Here is an 18,765-nt window from a genome sequence, read left to right on the forward strand (position 1 = left end):
TTTTGAGTGAAATAAATATGAAAAATCATATTTAAATTTGTTAAATTGTAATGATTTTCAGCCCAAAGTTACTGTTAACAAATTTCACTAATGTGATTTTGTGAAATTTCGGTGTTTATTGGAGCCTCAATTTAATTAGATTGAAATCACCTCCATAAAACAAGTTATTTCTAACTTTTCTTATTTAATTCTAATACTGAATCTGTGGTTCTAATTTAAATAGCAATCAATAGCAATAAATAACAATATGGGGGAGGCTTACAAAATGTGGTTCACACTGGGCATAATTATGTTTACTTACAGCATGGTTTCCTATTCACTTTCCAAACTGCAATAAATCTGATTCTTTTAGAAAGTCATGCTAGAGTAACAGAGTGCTTTGACCCATTTTAACTGTGAAAGCGTAAAGTTCCAGGAAGCTTGGATCCTTTCCACAAACCAGCGGCAGTCTGGATGTGCCCAAAGAGCGTTTGAGAACCCTGTATCCTAGAGCAGTTCGGATGCTGATAGCTTTGCTCCTCTCTTTCAGAAATGCGCTGGCAGATGGGGGAGCAAGTCCGAGGTCTGGACTCCCAGGCTGAGAGTCGGCAGCAGTTGCTCCAAGATGTGGCCGACTTCTTGCGCCGGAAGGCGGAGGTGGAGCAAGAGTATTCCCGGGGACTGGAGAAGCTGTCAGAGCGCTTCTCGGCTAAGATTCGTGGTTCCAAGGAACACCAGAACTTCAGGTGGAGATGGGTATATGCTGGCAGAGGAGGTCCCAGGTCAATGATGGTGGGGGAATTGCAGAGGTGGTTGGGGGGCAGGAGCTGAGGACAGGACTCCTGGAATACTAAGTTCTAAGAACTGAAGTTATTATAACCTTCCTTTGAGAAGACATGAGGCATTCTGCACTGACAACACATCAAGGAATGCCTGAATTAGCCTTTGTCTGAGTGATTGTTTTATCATTTTAAAATGTGTTCTTAAAACTTTCTGGTGGGGGTGAGCAATGGAGGAAGATACTGGCAAATGCGCAGCTTATTTTCACTTCAGTTTCTTAAGCTAATTGTATAGGTGTTCCAGCTTAGGTCTTAATATTTGGGTTCTTAAACAAGGTGGCACTTTTTGTCAGTTTCTCAGCCTTCTATAAATCTCACCTCTCAGGCTCCTCTAGCAGTGTAACAGGCCCAGGAGGTCATCACATCCCTTCCAACTGGTTTGGGATTTTCCTCTTTCTAGAAGACCTCTAGCCTTCTTACTGGATGGAGACCCAAGTAGAGTGTTCCCTCATACCTTTTCTTCTCCTGTCCCCAGTTCAGCTTCCTAGTTTTTCTCTTGTCTTGTCTGTATACTCCACTCATTGTCTTTTGATCTTCCTTCTCTGGATATTGATGTGTTCCTCAGAGTGGATCTTACACAGTTCAGGAGCTAAACTCCTAACCAGCTGAATGCCAAGAATGGCATCTCTCCATTCTCCGCTGGGACTCTGCCCCCCCCCCACAGCTAGCTGTACCTGCAGCCAACCAGAGAGAGGCTCCAGACAGCATTTTGGTGGAATTCTGAGGCATTGCATCACCAAACTCTGGTCTGGCTGAGTTTCCCGTCACATCATCATATGAAACACCGTTTCTGTTCCACTGCAGTTCAGTTTCTGCAAAAACCTACAATATTCTTCTCACTGCAGAATTAACTGACATAATTAATTACATAAATTACACAAATTATGTAAATTACATTGTTGTTATGCTATTCTACCCCGTTTGTTACAATGCAAAAGAAATGCAGTGCAAATGGGGGGGGGGGATAATGTAATCAATTACAAATCATTTGCACACTGAAGGCAACAACAGCATTTCTGTTTTTGTTGGAATTCCCTGACATCCTTATTTTTTATATAGCCATATTTACAACAAAGAACCAAAAGATCACATTCATCATGATACTTCCAGGTTACCCCATGACTGTGCTGATGCATAATTGGTCCCATGCCACCACAGCAACATCATCCCCACCCTTTGAGAGAGAACTCGGATCCTGCATAGCTAACAAGCAGCTCCTGCAGAGCAGATGGCCAAATCTTTTCACTCTGATGAGGCAACAGAAAGTGGAACAGGAACTCAGCGTTTGGCATTCTGTGAAAAGTTATACTTGTTAACTTCACATGGTATATGGTGGGAGTGAGACGAATTACACTATAAACATATATTAGTTTTACACTTGTTAGACCACTATGGCTGCCGCCAGTGAATCCTGGAAATTGTAGTTTAGGAAGGGTGCTGATAATTCTGTTACTGATTTGCAAGTGCCCTGGATTTTGGGACTGACAGCCAAACCAGTTTTTAGCCTGTGGTGTAGGTATGTCTGAGGAGCAGCTGTCACCAGTGAATTGTGTGACATTGTGTGTGCCTCTCCTTATCAGACTTGGAACTTGAACTACAAGTTCATAAGGCACAGCAAAGCTGTAGGATACATGGCTGGCCATAAACTGCAGTTCCAACAATTGACACATGACCTGTGCTTTCTTTTTGAAGAGCAGGGCAGGCTTGACTTGAGACTAGCCAAGCAAGGGGCATTCCTTTGAGTAGGCTGAACACAGTGTGTCTGTTCACACTGGCACAGTCACCTCTGCATCTTCAGAAACTGCTCACTGTCAGAGCTATCCCCAGGTGCCTCCCCTAAGGAGGAAGGCTCTCGTCTTTATTGACAGTGAGTGGTGCCAGAGACAGGGCCAAAGCCTTGCAAGGTAATGCTTGGGGTATCTGATGGCACTGGGGAGGACTGTTGTTCTGGCAATACACTTGGTTCTTCCCTCAGGTCTACACCACTGGGACCCTCTTCAGGGTCCAAGTCCTCCTGTGAGTTTTGACCATAGCCTCCTAGCCTGTTGGGCTCCTTCCAGGATCAGAGACCTCCAGCTTCCCAAGCTCCTCCTCCACTTCCTCCTCATTGACCAGTCCATCAGGATGTTTGCATGAAGCTCAAGAGTGAAATGTGTGCTCGGGGCTGAATCAAGTAGTGATCAGGGGTGACAAAATGAATAGTGATAATCCATTAAAAATATTATTGGAAATACCCTGCTAGGACAACAGGAGACCATTATGTAACTTACAGTTTACAGAGTGTCGTCACTGCACATGAAAGCAGCTATTTATTTAAAACATTTGTATCCAATAAGGCTTTCATAAATATTTTTAAAGCAAAAGACCATGCAAAGACAATCAAAGGGTGGATGGGCCTGTCAATCTGGGAGGGTAGCCCATCTAGGAGAAGGAAAACGCTGATCATAAACCTCTACTGCCTTGCAGGATATCTTTGGGAGAAGAAAAGGCTAAGGAGTAAAACCTACGCAGATCTGGAGTAGAGGCCCTAAGATGGTTGGATGGTGCCTTGTACACCTCCTTCCGACAACTCCTGCAGCCAAGCTTCTGCCAAATGTATTGCTCTGCTTTCCTTTGGACGATGTCAGCAAGGCCGAGAGGGGAGTCTTGACATCTGGTTAGTTCAGGACCTCCATGCACACTGCCCAGGCTTGTGCCCCGGGGAGGTCACTTTGGTGCTGCTAACACAGTGGTTTGATTTCACCCCTGGAGGCACACTCCATTGTCTCTTGAGGCAGACGGATGCCAACAAGTGAAAAAGGAGACATAAGTAAAAGATAGGTCACTGCCCTGGAGAGTTTACAACAGGGATGGGAGAGCCCATGGCCCTCCACTTGTTGCTGGACTCCATCCTCCATCATCTCTGACCATCATCTACATCCCTGAAGGGTCACACAAGTTCCCCATCCCTGGCTTACAGTTCAAATTTAGATAGTGGTGGAACAAAACAAAATAAAAAGAATCAGAGGCTTAGGAGAGACCAGGAGAAGGCACAATAGAGGTGGGTAGTTCATCTAGTCAAAGATTTAAAAGCATCTCTGCTTTTTCCCTGCAGGAAGGACCAAAATCTCCCATCCCCTCTGAATTGTTGGTATACGATTCTCAACCAGACGCGGCAGGCAAGCCGGGATCACGGAGCACTGAGTGAAATCTACACAGGCCACTTGGCACTGCGGTTGGTGCACATCAGTGAAGATGTTGGGAGGCTGGCTCGGAAGGTAGGTAGTCTGGATGATAGAAGGGCAGGTTCCTGATAAGGAAAGAAAAAATGAGCTGTTTCCCAGGATGCCAGGCCTAAAATAATGTGCCATGTGGTGGCAGCTGCTGGGAATTTAGCCCCTGCTGAAGCCACACTTTGTCCTCAGCCAGCTATTTTGTTTGCTTTAAAACGGAAATGTCTTAGAAGAAAGCCTCTCTGTGGGTCTTCAGCATCTATGCCACTACATGCTCCCCAATTACTTCCAGGTTAATTTCAGAAGTAGTTGGGAACCATTTTTGTTTGCTAGGCGACTGTGGCAAACACCTCCCTTATTCAGCCCCTAAGCTGGGAAAACAGCAGCTGGGGATCTCAAACATGGATGTAGAAGCAAAGAGCCAATAAAAAAGGGGGGGGGCAGGGTGTACTTATGGAGGAAGGGGCGTAGTGTCACGGTTGCCCACCATACCTTCTGGGCCTAGTATGTTGTTTGTATTTAGGCTCTTCTCAAGTTGAGTGTGTGTGTAAACTCTGACTACCGGACAATCACTTGAGTTTGGATATCACTGTCACATGGTGGAAACTATGGTTTACCACTGATCTTATCTGGACCTGCACCTTAAAAATATGCACCAAGGTAGCCCATGCGCTCAGCAATGAAAAGCTGAATTCTGTAATTTTGGTCAATTATGGTAATGTATACACTGAAGTCCTGCCCTTTGACTGCGGGATTGCCTGCTTAGAAAGACTCACACAGCTGATATTTATTAAGCCTTAGTCACACAACTGCAAACTTATTTCACAGCTATAAGGATTAGAAACTTGTTTTTATTAAACATAAAATCTGAGATTCTAAGCATGCTGCAGTCCCAAATTCCATGTTTTTTCCTGTGCTTGTCCAGAATCTCAAGACACACATAGAATACATTGTGTTGACATGCTCACCTTTATATTCCCTGATCAGAGCAAAGAGATGGAGCAGCAGATGCAGGACGAGCTACTGAAGGCCATTTCAGAGTTGCAGATGGTGAGTGTCAAGCAAGATCTCCCACCGGTGACCATTACCCTTCTGGGCTCTTGCAGTACAGGACCAGTGATGGCGGTTCTTGCAGCAATGGGCCTAGAAAGACTTTTGTTTGTGGTTGTCTTTGTATTTGCTAGAAGTGCATTTGAGTTTGGAGGGCAAAATCCCCATCTCTCTTCTAGGGATATTTGGTGGATATTGCAGTTTTTTTAAAGCAGTGAAATGAAATCTGCCTTGTGTTGATGTTGTTGAGGCCAGGCTGTGACCACGGATAGCTTTATCCAAATCTGGAGGGGGAATGTGCATGCTCAGACCCAGGGTCCCCAAGATCAGGACTGTTCCTAATAGAATATTTATCAGTATGAGGAGTTTTGATTGGCCTACTACTGTTATTTGGATGACAGTTTACTTCCATTTCGTTGATATATTTTGCCTTTTAAATTTTCTGTTTTCTCTCCTGACGTTTTGAACTACTTAGAGTTTGGTTTGCTATGGAAAATCAGCGTACAAATAAGTTAACGATGCTGGTGCTCCACTGACCAGGCTTCAAAGCCCGAGTGAGCGCACTCTCACAGGTAGCTCAACGGGGCAATCCTAGCCTGCAGACTATAATGGGGTTCCTGATACAAACCACGTCACGTGGCTTCGAAAATGGTCAGGCTAATGGTCTTTTGTACTTGGGTGAGAAGGCAGCCCCACCTTGATTACCATTTCAACAATATGGTGTGGTTACATGAGTGTTGCAGGCAACTATTATATTATTTATGACTATTTATATAATAGTCATTAGGGACAAGCATTGTTGTCCGGCAGAGAGGTCTTTCCTAGTGTAGCCTTATGAGGCTTTGCCCTCGGGTGGGAAAAATATTGCGCCCGGGAAAGGGAGATGGGAGTCAACAGACACTCAAGGAATAGTTTCGGAGAAAAAGCTTTAATTTCTACCATCCATGAACTGGTAGAAGGAGCAAGTGTGATAGTTCACAAAAGCATGCACGGGTTCACAGTCTTTTGCACAGAGTATATATTCCCCTTCCAGTTCCCTCCCCTTTCTCCTCCCTCAGGAGTCCTGCCCATGAGTTCCTCTGAGCATGAACAGAAAGCTGTCTATTCATTAGCTTTTTGAAGCCTTCTCGTAACGGTTTTGCCCTTGCCACAGCATCTTGTGAGAAAAGCAGAGAAGAGCAGAGAAAAGCTGTTTTGGATTTTTAGAAGACAAAAGGAATTTTGGACAGTTTTGAGGCCTGGTTGGGGGGGTGACTTCGGGCCTAGGTGGGGTCACCCGTCCTCACCTCCTTCACTAGCATAGCTGTCAACTTCCCCCCTTTTTAAAGGGAAATTCCCTTATTCCGAATAGGATTCCTCGCAAGAAAAGGGAAAAGTTGCCAGCTATGCTTTCCTAGTCCTGCTCCCAAGATCCTTTCACCTGGGGCTGTCGGGGCTTCATCGCTGAGCCCTGAGAGCGCAAGGCCTAGGCTCTGCCACGGAGCTCACATGAACAGTCCGGCTCCTCCATAGCGGCAGCCACCTCAGGCCACGGATTTTTCAGTGCTGCTACCATTGCAGAAGAAGGCAATGTGGTAGGCAGGTGACACTGAATTCAGCTAAACAAGGCCACTTGGGGGATATCCAGTGAGGACCTTCTCTGCCCCTGGTCTGTGTCTGCTCCAAAGACTCTTGGCCCTGGTCTGTGGCTGCACAGGGGGCTGGAAGGCAGTTGGGGGCCTGCTTGGTGTGGCAAGACCTGGGTCTCCTGGCTGGCCATTCCTGCTGAGCCTGGGCCAGCCGCGAGCCAGTCTGCCTTTGATGTCCACTGTGTCCCTGCAGGCCATGAAGTCTTATCAGACGTACCGCATGGACTGCCTGAATGCGGAGGCGAAGCTGCGTGAGGCTGAGCGGCAAGAGGAGAAGCGTGGTGGCGGGAGGCATTCTGAGCCGGGGGGGTCCCCCGGTGGGGCAGGGCTGGATAAGGCCCCCCGTCGCACCTCCCTCAAGAAAGTGGAGCGGCTGCTGGAAAAGGTAGGGGAGGGGGCCTCATGGAGGTGGGTGCCTTTCTCTAAATATTCCAGAAGGTTCTTGGGGTAACAGTTGGCTTTTAATAATGAGGGCTACAGATCCATGCACACTTACTTTAGAGTAAGCCCATTAATGTTACGGAAGTTAATAAATGTGCATAGGATTGCTCATGTAGGCCAGTCTGTTTATTAAATAGTTTAACTTCATTGTCTGCCTTTTAAACAGATTGAAAATCTAATCTAATGTGTCCTTTTGAGATATTGAGGGACTGTTAGGGACACCCGTTGCCTCAGCTTCCCTTTGTCAACAGAGGTCTAGATCCCAGTGCTTCTCCTATTTTCCACTGTCACCAATCCACTCTGAAATTTCCTGGTAGCTCGTGGTGGAGAAGACTTTGGTGTCAGATGATGCCAGAGACAGGATGAGCTTTAAATTAAGACTGCTGGCACATTAAAAGGGGTTTTTATGTTTTTATTATTTTTATTTGAAAGCCACCTTGAGTCCTGCCAGGGGAAAAGGCAGGGTATAAAATAAATAAATTAATTTAAATAATAATAATAAAGATCTATAGCACTGCCACAAGTAACTTACATCTCATGCAATGGTTGGTCCTAGGTGTCCACATGTAAAAGCAAAAGTGCGTAAAGCCAGGAACCCCTGGAACCGGCCCCATCCTTCCTCTCCAGCTCTTTCAAGGTGCCTCAGAAGAGCAGGGGGTGGGTGGTAGCTGATCTTCATTCTGTTTCACAGGCACAGCAGAAAGTGTGGAGCAAGTCTTCACCCCTTGCGGACTCCTGCTCATTAGTCCTCACGTCAGTCAGTGAGCTCCGGGCCACAGGCCACTTCTCCGCGGGGGCTGGCTGATTTAGCTGCTTCGGCCCCACGCCTACTCTGCGACCTCATGCTCCTTGGCACAGACTGGCTGAGGCCATCTCCCAAGGCTGTTTTTATACAAAAGCTAACCCATATCTTAAAAGGATAATAACATGGGTTACATACTCTGCAACTAAACACAGTTCTTGTAATACACTTAGATAACCAATGAATCATTCTCTGATGTCAGTGCAACTCTGAACCTTTGTAGAAGCAGTGATGGCCACCCTCTTGAATGGCTTTAGAAGAAGATGAGATAAATGAGTGGCTCTTTACCATGAATCTGTATCTCCTTGTCCTTCCCCTCCATGGTTAGCAGACTTATAGTACAAGTCCTACTGTGTTCAGTGAGGATTACTATTAGGTAACATGCAGCAGCCATTGGGGAAGATTATGTGATATGAGGATGTTGGGAGGAGAGGATCTTAAAGGGGTTAATTTGAAGCAGGAGGTGGTTAACTGTCTCTTGCATCCTCCCCACCTTGTCTACCTAAACAAATAAAGGTAGTGTAAAGCTACTTTTTCTCTAGCTCAACAGTTTGTCAAGCTATTGCTATAGGAATGATGCTAGTAAGCAGGTAGACTTATGAGGGGAAATTGCTGCCATTGTCAGAAAAGAACATAGCCTGTACAGGAACTAGGTTTCTAACTGGGGAAGGTGGGAGCTGATGGGAGGGAGGGCTGGCTGCAGTCTGAGCCTAACTGAGCCTCCTACAAATTCCTGCATCGCAGGAGATTGGACTCGATGGCTCTGGAGGTCCTTTCCAACTCTACAATTCTATGATTCTAACCCCTGCAGAGACAGTCCAAGTTCATGGAGAGCAAGCTGAAATGTGCCAAGGCCCGGAACGACTACTTGTTGAGTCTGCACGCTGCCAATGCTGCCATCAGCAACTATTATGTGCGCGATGTTGCTGACCTACTAGACGTGAGTCTGTCCTCCACCCAAGCTGGTGCAAGAACCATAACATTTGGCAGTACAAAAATCAGTGCCACACATTTTGTTGGGCTGTTTCTGTGCTGTGACAATTTTCACTCTTTTCGTCACTAAGGGGATGTCCACATAACAACTGCATATTGGTTTTATACCAACTATCATGGTCAAATCATGGGAACTGTAGTTTGGTGAGAACGTTGAGAGTTCTGTTAGCGCTGCCCAGCTACTGTCATGGAACTACAGTTCCCAGGATTCCTGGAAGGGTGGAGGGAGAAAGGAGTATGACTGTCAAGCTACTTCAAGAGGCGCCAGTGTCTTTGCCATGCCTTCCCTTTGAATACTTGGCGGGTGTGCTTGAAAAGGCCGTGTCTTTAGCAGGTGATATGCTACCTTAGCAAGTAATTTTCATTCATTTGAAAACACCAAGTTTCTAGCTCTCAGTTTATAATTCTAGCCCAAGTTTCTAGTTCTACAGAGAGGAGGGACCTCTGAAAATATACGGGCAGTTTTTGCTGTCAGGTTAGAAATATAAACTGGGGGAGTAGGCTTGTAAAAGGGTACGACTTCTCTGTTCATCTCAGCTTCCTCTACTGTTATAGGATTCCTAGCCTTCAGAACAGGAGAAAGAAAAAAGCTAGACCAAAAAGATTCCAGATCCTGTCCTGCAAATCAGGCATAATGCATAATTTGCACTGTGTTATCAATGTCATTGTGTGTTATGTTACATATATTATCAGACTCTGTTTTCTGATAGAGACGTTTTGGTTGTAAACAGCTGCATAGCATAGAGAAATTCAACAGGGGCAGCTTTCCTTCATCATGGGGCTATCAGGACAGGCAAAGCTGTATGCCTGCTGTATGTTGCTGTCCTTCCTGCATTAGGCAGCTATTTAAGGCACAGGAACATCTTTCAGAAATAGAGTTGACCAACCCATTCGACAATTCGCTTTAGGGATGAGTGCAAATGTGGTTTTAAGGGTGTCTCTTTTGTCTCATGCTTCCCAGTGTTTTGACCTTGGCTTCCACCTTTCCCTGGGCAAAGTGCTGAGGACTTACCTAGCAGCTGAGTCCCGGGCCCAAGCGGCTTGGCAGCAGGGCCTGTGCACCATTGAAGGAGCCATTGATGCCCTGGACCCACTGGGGGACAAGTCCAGGTTGATGGAGGCCAACCCTGCAGCTTACTGTCCTCCCCTGTGCTTCGACTACCAGCCTCATGAGGGCGACGAGGTAAGGGGCTGCTCATTCCTGGCTCCCTATAGAACATACCCTTTTGTCTGGTACTTATTCTCTCCTTGCCATCTTCAGGTGTCTGAGGTCCGGGCTGAGGGTCCCCTGAGAAATGAACTAGTTTCCCGCTTCCAGCATCTCCAGTCCCGTCTCAATGCCATCACCCTGGAGACAGACGAGGTGAGTGTCAGCAGAGAACAAAGTCAAGCCCCCTCCCCTCTCCTCTGATTTGCTTGAGCCCAGAAATTTCCAAATGGTAGCCATGGGTTCTGGTGACGACGAACTGGGATTAATATTGTGCAAGACATAGGCCTAGTGTCTTCAGACTGTAGGCTGGGGTTCAGCTGACTGACTGCTCCTCCACACAAAGACAAAACATTAAATCATGGCTTCACATTTTAAAGAAAACACATTTAGGCTGAATTCCTTGCTGGGGAGTAGCAGTCTCAGACAGAGTGGCAGAGCTGCCACCACAACCCTGCTGCTCACTCAGGCTGCAGTAGTGATCTGGAAACACTCTGCATGTCTTCAGAAGCATTAAGGACCAACCACAGGGCTGAGTACTGGCTCAAACTAAGCGCAAATGAGCACATAACCATAAGCAGTGGGCCTGCAACTTACACCCACTTTACACCTACTACCACAACCTTTTGCAAGTGGTGGAGAAATAAATGAATTAATGGGGGGGGGGACTTGATATTCTTCTGTCTCCATTTATTTATTTCCCTACCACCTGTGCACCCAGTGGGTTTTCCTTGTTTGCCAGGCTCTGGGAAGGTCAAGTCAAGTCATTTTATTACGGTCAATGACCCGTATCAAGATAAAAACACCAATTACAAAATTTTAAAGCTCAGCTAGATAAAACTAGATGAAACAATATAAAATCACATATACATTTTTAAAAAGCAGTTCTGCATGGTCATTTACCTGTCAGAAAGGAAACTCTGGGCTCATATTTGGGAAGGCATCGCAAGGGCTCTGGGGTTTCCTTTCTGTAAGGTATGTTAAGTTTCCCTCTGCCTTACGGGGGGGGGGGGGAGGGGGCAGTTTTGGGGGTTCCTGATTTTGCATGATTTTGCCTTTGTGCGCGGACCCCCAGAACAGACCCTGGTGGGCCAAGTGTATTTGATTTTTTTTATGCAATAGTGAAAGGTATCCTTTTGTATTACACAGCTTTTCCTGCCTTTCATGTTGCTTTCTGGTGCTTTTTTAGTCCTGGGGCTGTTTCCTTTCTTTTTGGTGAGGTGAAAGAAGTGGCTTCAGGTCAACAGCTCGAAATTTCACAGTTGGCCTTCCGTTTGGTTGAATGGATGAGAGCCAGGGATGCTTCATGATTTCGCCCTCACCAGCCATGCAATGCTTTGCTTCCCCCAAGCATGCTCCTCTTGGAGTGAATGGCAGTTTCTCATGAGTGTGGGAGAAAGTGAGGAATGTCTGTGCAGGCACCAGTGGATTTCAAGGGGTGGGGAGTCTTCTCCCTTGGTGACTTCACTTTCTGTTTTGCTTCCCCTCTGCTCTTGATTGCTCTGTGGCAGCAGAGATCAGTGGGTGTCCCTGGTCAGAGGAAGAAGCGCTAGGGGGAGGTTGTTACCTATCTAGGCAAATACTGTGTACAAACAGCTGCAAACTACACTCAGAATCACTGCTGTACAGGGTGCTTTGTGGGGCTTTGTGGAATATTTTGGAAAACCCAAGCCCTTTGGTTTTTATTTTAGGAACACAGGAAGCTGCCTTATATCAAGTCAGACCTCATCCACCTCCAGTACGGAGGCCGTGGCTTTCCAGGGTTTCAGGCAGGGTCTTGCACAGCCCAGCCTGGAGACTCCACTGGGGACTGAACCTGGGACATTCTGCATGCAAGTCAGATGCTCTGCCACTAAGCCTCCTCACCCCCAATATTTGAGATGAATCTTATTCAGATATAGAGCATATGAATGAACCATGTCCCACATTCCATAGTGGTCAGTGGGATTTGCTGAGAACTAAGCCCGCTGCTTTCTGCCTTCCATCTGCTACAGCCCTGCTCCTTTTTAGCAGGAAGCAATGTACACATTTAATAAGCCTGGAGCTTAACCTGCCCTGCACCACCCAAGACCCAGGGGATGTGTGTGTACACTAATATGTCACTTAAGACCTTACTAGGTAGGCATTATGGGGGCAAATGTTTGGTCCCAACTCCACATTTGCTGTGATAAAACAGGGCAGCGGGGAGGCACATACAGTAGTTAGCTAGCTTATAGTTTGCCAAATTTATGAATATATTATCACAACTAAAAGTCTCAGCAATTTAAAACAAGAAAGGAGAGGATTAGCAAATGGGAGCCCTCCTATCAGATGTCAAAGAAATAAATAGCTATATGACATTTAGAAGACATCTGAAGGCAGCCCTGTTTAGGGAAGTTTTTAATGACTGATGTTTTAATGTATTTTTAATCTTTTGTTGGAAGCCGCCCAGAGTGGCTGGGGAAACCCAGCCAGATGGGCGGGGTAGTAATAATAAATTATTATTATTATTATTATTATTATTATTAATTATTGGAGTATAACCCTTCCTGATCCCACTGATTTGCCAGTGTCAGCTGCCCCCATGACTTACTTGGGTTTTGGTTCCTTCTTGTTGCTTTTTTCCTTTAAGAAAAGAATAGCTGGGGGTCATTTGCAGGGAACAATTATTGGGCAGGGGAAAGATAATCATTCACCTTCCATCCGCCTTCCCAGCTCCTTCATTAGTATTATAAGGGAAACATTCATTCCCTTTGTTAAGCGCCAGCAGTCCACTGTCAATGGCTCTCGGTGTAGAGTTTTCTGCTTCCTTCCACAGGTAAACAAGACTCTGAAGGCCACCCTGCAAAGCCTGGTGGACCTGTTGGCAGTGGAGGAACCAGAAGCACTGGATGCCTTTCAGGGCTGTCAGTCGACGGAGTCGCTCAAGTCTACCGGCTCTGACGCTGGTGGGAAGCAGGCCTTGGCAAAGCGCCGGGCCAACCAGCAGGAGACGGAGAGCTTCTACATCATGGTACCCAGCCAAAGATTCTTAGAACCATGAACATTCAAAGCCGTTTTGATAGATGGTATCCAAAAGGTGAATCCCCATGGCCCAAAATGTGGGCCTGGCTGCTCATCAGCCTCTTGCAAGTCCCACCTATGCAGTCCAGACCACAACGTTTTGTGATGGAAAGTGGTGCATAAGTGAAAAGAGCAAGAGAGCCAAGCACAAGACCCCTTGCATTTGACATGGGAGCAGATACCTTTCCAGGCTGTGGTCATGCAGTGGATCCTGCTCTGGAGATCTCTCCCCGCCCCCACTTTTGATTAGGCCACCAGAACTTATGCCCCTGTTGGCCATGGCAAGCCTGTCCCAAGTGAGGTCCCTTTCTCTTCCGCTTGCCTCCGGAAGGCTTCTCTAGGTCTTCCCAGGGACAGAGCTGTAATCCCAGCCCCTCTTTCTGTCTTAGAGCCTGAGGTCTCCCTGCTATCTTCTCTGATAACAGACTTCTTGGTGTATCTTGTGCAGAAATTCAAAGAATATCTCTCCGGACGAAGCATTCAAACCAAACTACAAGCAAAGCATGACCAGATGAAGGAGGCGATAGAGAAGGGTGAGAACATGGGGAGTAGATTGCCAGTCTGGGCACTGTAGCCTTGGGCTAGATGAGGCATGGGAATTCGGGATGGCTTGGAGTACAAAAATTACCTGTAGTTTTATACCTGTTTAATTGCCAGCCTTTCTTGCAAATAAACCCAAGAGTTTGTGAAGTACTGAGGATCTGAGCTAAGAAACCTCCAGGCTCCCCGCAAAACTGTTCTCTCCAGGGTTTCTTATAGGAAAAGTGATTGCAGGTATTCCAGCGTCAGGGTGAAGACAGATGTCCCTTTTTAGAGTAGCTTTGTTCCCTCACCTCCACTCATTTCAAAGACACACACAGCACGTGCATCAAATTCTAACTGTCTGACCATCATACTTTAGGAAGGCTGCCTGTTTCTCTTACCCTTCTCAAACTCCTAGCAGCTGGCACATTTAAATTCAGCATTTTAAACTTATTTAGGATTTTACATTGTTTTAGAACACTATAAAAACTATTCCAAGAGGTGAAGGATTTGACTTTTATAGTTGAAATGTACCCAGTCTTGCTTAAAAAAGCAGGAGAGGAAGAAGCCTCGTTTCATTGGCTAGCTCTTGTGTCAATCTGCAATTCCACTTTCTGAGAATGAGCAGGCTGTAAATGGCAAATGGAGGTGCTTCCATCACATGCTTGCTGATGAAGCTGTGTACATTTGTCTTCATCATAAATTTGAGGTGTAGATATGGCCACAGAGATCCAGGACTCCAGATGCTAACTTCCCTGTCTTCTATTTCCTTGCTCTCCCAGGTGCTGCTGTGGACCGAGAACTGGCCAGGTAAAAGGAAACCGAAGGGGTCATGAAAATGGTGGATACTCACATGGCAGTGTTGGGGGTGGAGAGATGGGCACTCTGCGTGTTGCCCCTTCCCCTGTGCCCAGTGGGGCAGTGAAGGCTTCCACTGTGTATTCTGTGGTTGAGGAACCAAGCAGAACTATGGGAAGGAGTCCAGTTCCAGCTCTGGGGGAGTCTCTGACATCTTCCTTCCTCCCCACCCTACACAAACCTTGGTTCTAGGCCACAGTCCCAGCGCGTCCGGCGTTCCCGCCCGCCCTCGTGCTGCCACCACAAGCTCTTCGGGGGTGACCTGCAGGCCTTTTTGGAGGTACTGGCTGCTGCCCTGAGCTATGCCCTCCTGCCCAGCTCCTTCTAGCCCCGCTTTCTTGCCCTCTGCCTAGTACAAGAACTCTCTGCCTCCCTGGCCCTGCTTTTGCCTCTGGCTCTTCCCAGTCGCACCCGCTGCTCCCGCTGCTTGTAATGTGCTTGCTGACTCTGTCTCTCCTGTCCGTGCTGCCCCAAGGAGGAGGAGGCTGCAGACACGGAAGCAGGTACATGACTGGGGTGGGCAGGCAGGGGTGGGCAGGCAGAGCAGATGGGACCAGCAATGCGACAGGCACGGAGAGGATGCTTCGCTAGTTTTTGTGAAGAGAGCTTGCACATATTTGTTGTGTGTAACTTGTGCACAAGTGTTTGTGGGAACATGAAGTGCTGCCTTTGCATGTGTGCATGCTTTGCACACCGAGGTGTGTGAAGATGCATCCCTGCGGGTGCATGTGTGTGACACTCCTCCCTGCTTGTGTGTTTTGGACATGCTGCTTCCAATCTCCTTTTGTTGTTCTTCTTTGTTTGCTTGTAACAGGGAGCTCTCGGCCTGCGCTTGTGATGAATAGCGACTGCATGTTGCAACCACATGTTATCCTGAGTGGATGGCCCCTTCCAATCCACTGACTGAAATGGAAGGAGGAGAGTGTGCTTCAGATTGCGGCGGTGGGGAGAGCTTTTGTCGGGTGGGAAAGGCTGGCCAAGACGGTCAGGGACATTTTCCCAAGCCCTCAGAATGGCTTGGGGAAATTACCTAAGCTCCACCTCTGATTTCTGGTAGCTAAAGCCAAGTCCTTCCCACGGAGGTGAGCTTGAGAGAGCATGTACACTGTGCAACATGTGTGACATCATTTCAGGGATAGAAGTGCACAGCATGAGGGCATCTCTTCACACAGACATTTCCAGGAAGAGGGGAGCAAGACACACAGCAGGGGCAGCTCTGTGGCTCTTTGAACCCGTAGCCCCACCCATGCACACCTGCAAACAATATATAATAATAATAATAATAATAATAATAATAATAATAATAATAATATATTATTTTTACCCCAGCCACTCTGGGTGGCTTCCAACTGAATATTAAAGCATCAGACATTAAAAACTTCCCTAAACAGGGCTGCCTTCAGTTGTCATTTAAAAGTAAAATAGTTGTTTATTGCCTTGACTTCTGGTGGGAGGGCATTCCACAGGGAGGGCACCACAACAGGGAAGGCCCTCTGCCTGGTTCCTTGTAATCTCACTTCTTGCAGGGAGGGAACTGCCAGAAGGCCCTCGGAGCTGGACCTCAGTGTCCGGGCTGGATGATGGGGGTGGAGATGCTCCTTCAGGTATACAGGACTGAATCTCACATGCAAAGAGCAGACAATAGTGTGTCAGCCCCATGACCTATTCTTGTGAAAAAATAAAAAAGGGCACCAACTTCCTATCCCTCATGGTGGTCCAGTATCTTGTTTGGAAACCCCTAAGTGGCCTGACAGGACTGAGGGAAGTTAATGTTTGACATCCTGTCCTGCCATGGTTCATGCCCTGGTGCTCTCCAGATCACCCCTGCTTTTGAGGGAGAATTGCATTCACTCTGGCACCATCTAGTGGGATTTCTAGGCCATAACACTGTTCTTTGCTTTGTCAGTGCCAATAAGCTTGAGTGTGACATGACTGTAAAGACTCTTCCTCATTATTCAGAGGTCTCTCCCATTTGCAGCGCAGGGGAATGACATGTAAATGAGAGATTCCACTTATGCCTGCTTAGCATTTATTTTTTGCACATCTGTAAGAGTCGCTTCTTCATTGTTGTAGGGTGCATAATAACAATAACAATAGGAGTGGGTATGTATTTATAACCCGGAGCTATATAATAATATTCTGGACAGGGTGGAGCCGTTTTCCTAGGTGGGACATCGTCAGAGCTGTGTATATACTGCTCTGAAAAAAATAATAATTCTGCTATAAGTAGAACCGATTTATTTGGCCTGCGGAAGTCATGAAGGCGAAGGGAAATTGTGCACAATTCATTCTGGTCTTGCTAACCTTGGGGAGGTGAGGAGCTGCATAAGGCACTGAAGACCAGCCCCAGCCACTAGGAATCTGATGGACTGATTTGCATTTAAATCCCACCCTTTTGTCAGGAAACTTAGGGTAGTGCACATGGTGGCTCTCCTCTCTTTCCTCCGCTTTCCATTTTGCCTTCACAGCAACACTGTAAGGCAGCTTAGGTTGAGAGACAGCAACTGGCCCATGGCAGGGCAGGGGGAGGGATATGAACCCAGATCTTCCCATCAGCTGGTACTAGCTGGTAGTCGCTAGCTGGAGCTAGCTGGTATAGCACTAGCTGGTAGTCGCTCTCTCTCTCTCTCTCTATATACATAAGACAGAGAGAGAGAACCCTTGCTTTTTATAGAGCTGAAGGTGAGAGATCACCTGCTTGTGCCTTTGCATGTCTGGGAAACAGGTTTAGGGCTTGAACACTATGGAAATTAATAATAATAATAATAATAATAATAATAATAATAATAATAATAATACAATAGTAATAATCATATATATACATTTCCATTATTGCATTTCTTATCTCTTATCCTAGTAATCCTAACAGCAGCCCAGTAAAGTAGGTCAGCATTACTCTTCCCATACTGAGGATGGGGGGGCTGAGACTGGAGAACGGTTGGCCTAAGGCCAAGTAATGATTCCAAGGCTAAGATAAACTCTGAACTGGCAATGTCCCTTCCACACTATACTGACCAAGGGAGAAAATAAATGTAATTACTGTATTAATACGGTAAATAAGTATATTCACAATCAAGAGTGCTGGGAACTTTTTTTAAAAAAATGAAAGCTGGGATTATCAGGAAGCTGAATTCTGCCCCCCAAATTACGCTCTATGCTTTTGATGGGCTCCTGTGGAAAGGGAGCATCCACACAGTCGTGGTTCTGTGATGAAGCTGCTCTGTGACATTTTCCTTTCCTTTCCGTAACTCCAGAGCTCAGGCCAGGCTGTTCCCCTTGTCGTGGAGAGCTGCATCCGCTTCATCAATCTCCATGGTAAGCTGAGCCCCTCTCCCCTCCCAGCAAATGCTTCCCTTTGGGGATGTGGACCAGACTCCCAGGTTTCAAAAGGATCTCCAGCTTGTGCATAGCAGTGAGTGGATCCCAGCAGTAAGGGGAAATTTCCTTGCTGAAAAATGTGACTGGGTTCTCTCCCCCGACCTGTCTTCTTCTCCCCAGGGCTCCAGCATGAAGGTATATTTCGAGTGCCAGGGTCCCAAGCACAGGTATCGGAGATCCGGAATGCCTTTGAGAAAGGTGAGTGAGGCTTCTTCTTCATCATTATCATCATCATCATCATCTCATTTGTATACTGCCCTTCACCTGAAGATTCCAGGGTGGTTCACAACAAAAACAAAAGACAAAATGAGCATGCAAAATGCGTAATAAAAAAAAGACAAAGACAAACCAATAACCCCACGTCCCCAAGGACATTTAAAAAGCTGTAGAATGCTAATCAGCCAAACACCTGGCGGAAGAGGAATGTTTTGGCCTGGTGCCTAAAGGTATGTAAGGAAGGTGCCAGGCGAGCCTCCCTGGGGAGAGCCTTCTGCAAGTGGGGAGCCACCCTGAAAGGTGATGAGGTGTGCAGCGGAGAGAGAGGAGCAGAGGGCAAATTTGATGAGCCTTAGAGTTTGCCAGAAGGAGGGGAAAGGGCAGTGGTGGGGGTCACAGTTTCCCACGGGGCACAAAATAATGAGCAGAGGATGTACAGCAGCCTGGAGTCAGGGGAGAAAGGACTTGGAAGGATGTTGCGCCAAGGGAGGAGGGCGTAGCTGATGTGCAGGTGAAGAGCGGAGTCAGTGTGCTGGCTCTGGAAGGAGCTTGGGCATTTAACGTGAGCCATGAAGCCTGTTTCAAAGAGGCGTTTTCT

General features: G+C 46.8%; 1 protein-coding gene across 2 annotated transcripts in view; it reads left to right on the forward strand.

The window, feature by feature from the left end:
- ARHGAP4 (Rho GTPase activating protein 4) overlaps positions 1-18,765 on the forward strand; it is a 38,463-nt gene that overhangs the window by 10,452 nt on the left and 9,246 nt on the right. The window contains exons 2-14 of one of the 2 annotated variants that reach the window (XM_080988423.1): positions 530-725; positions 3,913-4,075; positions 5,018-5,080; positions 6,902-7,093; positions 8,763-8,891; positions 9,906-10,127; positions 10,206-10,307; positions 12,949-13,143; positions 13,642-13,726; positions 14,498-14,525; positions 14,766-14,853; positions 17,828-17,888; positions 18,072-18,149. In XM_080988423.1, coding sequence (XP_080844549.1) covers positions 530-725; positions 3,913-4,075; positions 5,018-5,080; positions 6,902-7,093; positions 8,763-8,891; positions 9,906-10,127; positions 10,206-10,307; positions 12,949-13,143; positions 13,642-13,726; positions 14,498-14,525; positions 14,766-14,853; positions 17,828-17,888; positions 18,072-18,149 — 1,602 coding nt within the window. Of the gene's footprint in view, positions 1-529; positions 726-3,912; positions 4,076-5,017; positions 5,081-6,453; positions 6,655-6,901; positions 7,094-8,762; positions 8,892-9,905; positions 10,128-10,205; positions 10,308-12,948; positions 13,144-13,641; positions 13,727-14,497; positions 14,526-14,765; positions 14,854-17,827; positions 17,889-18,071; positions 18,150-18,765 lie in introns of those variants that run through there. The other variant, XM_080988424.1, reaches the window with a different exon arrangement.

The sequence above is a fragment of the Podarcis pityusensis genome (genome assembly GCF_964106645.2).
Source record: "Podarcis pityusensis genome assembly, chromosome: 17".
Classification (NCBI taxonomy): domain Eukaryota; kingdom Metazoa; phylum Chordata; class Lepidosauria; order Squamata; family Lacertidae; genus Podarcis; species Podarcis pityusensis.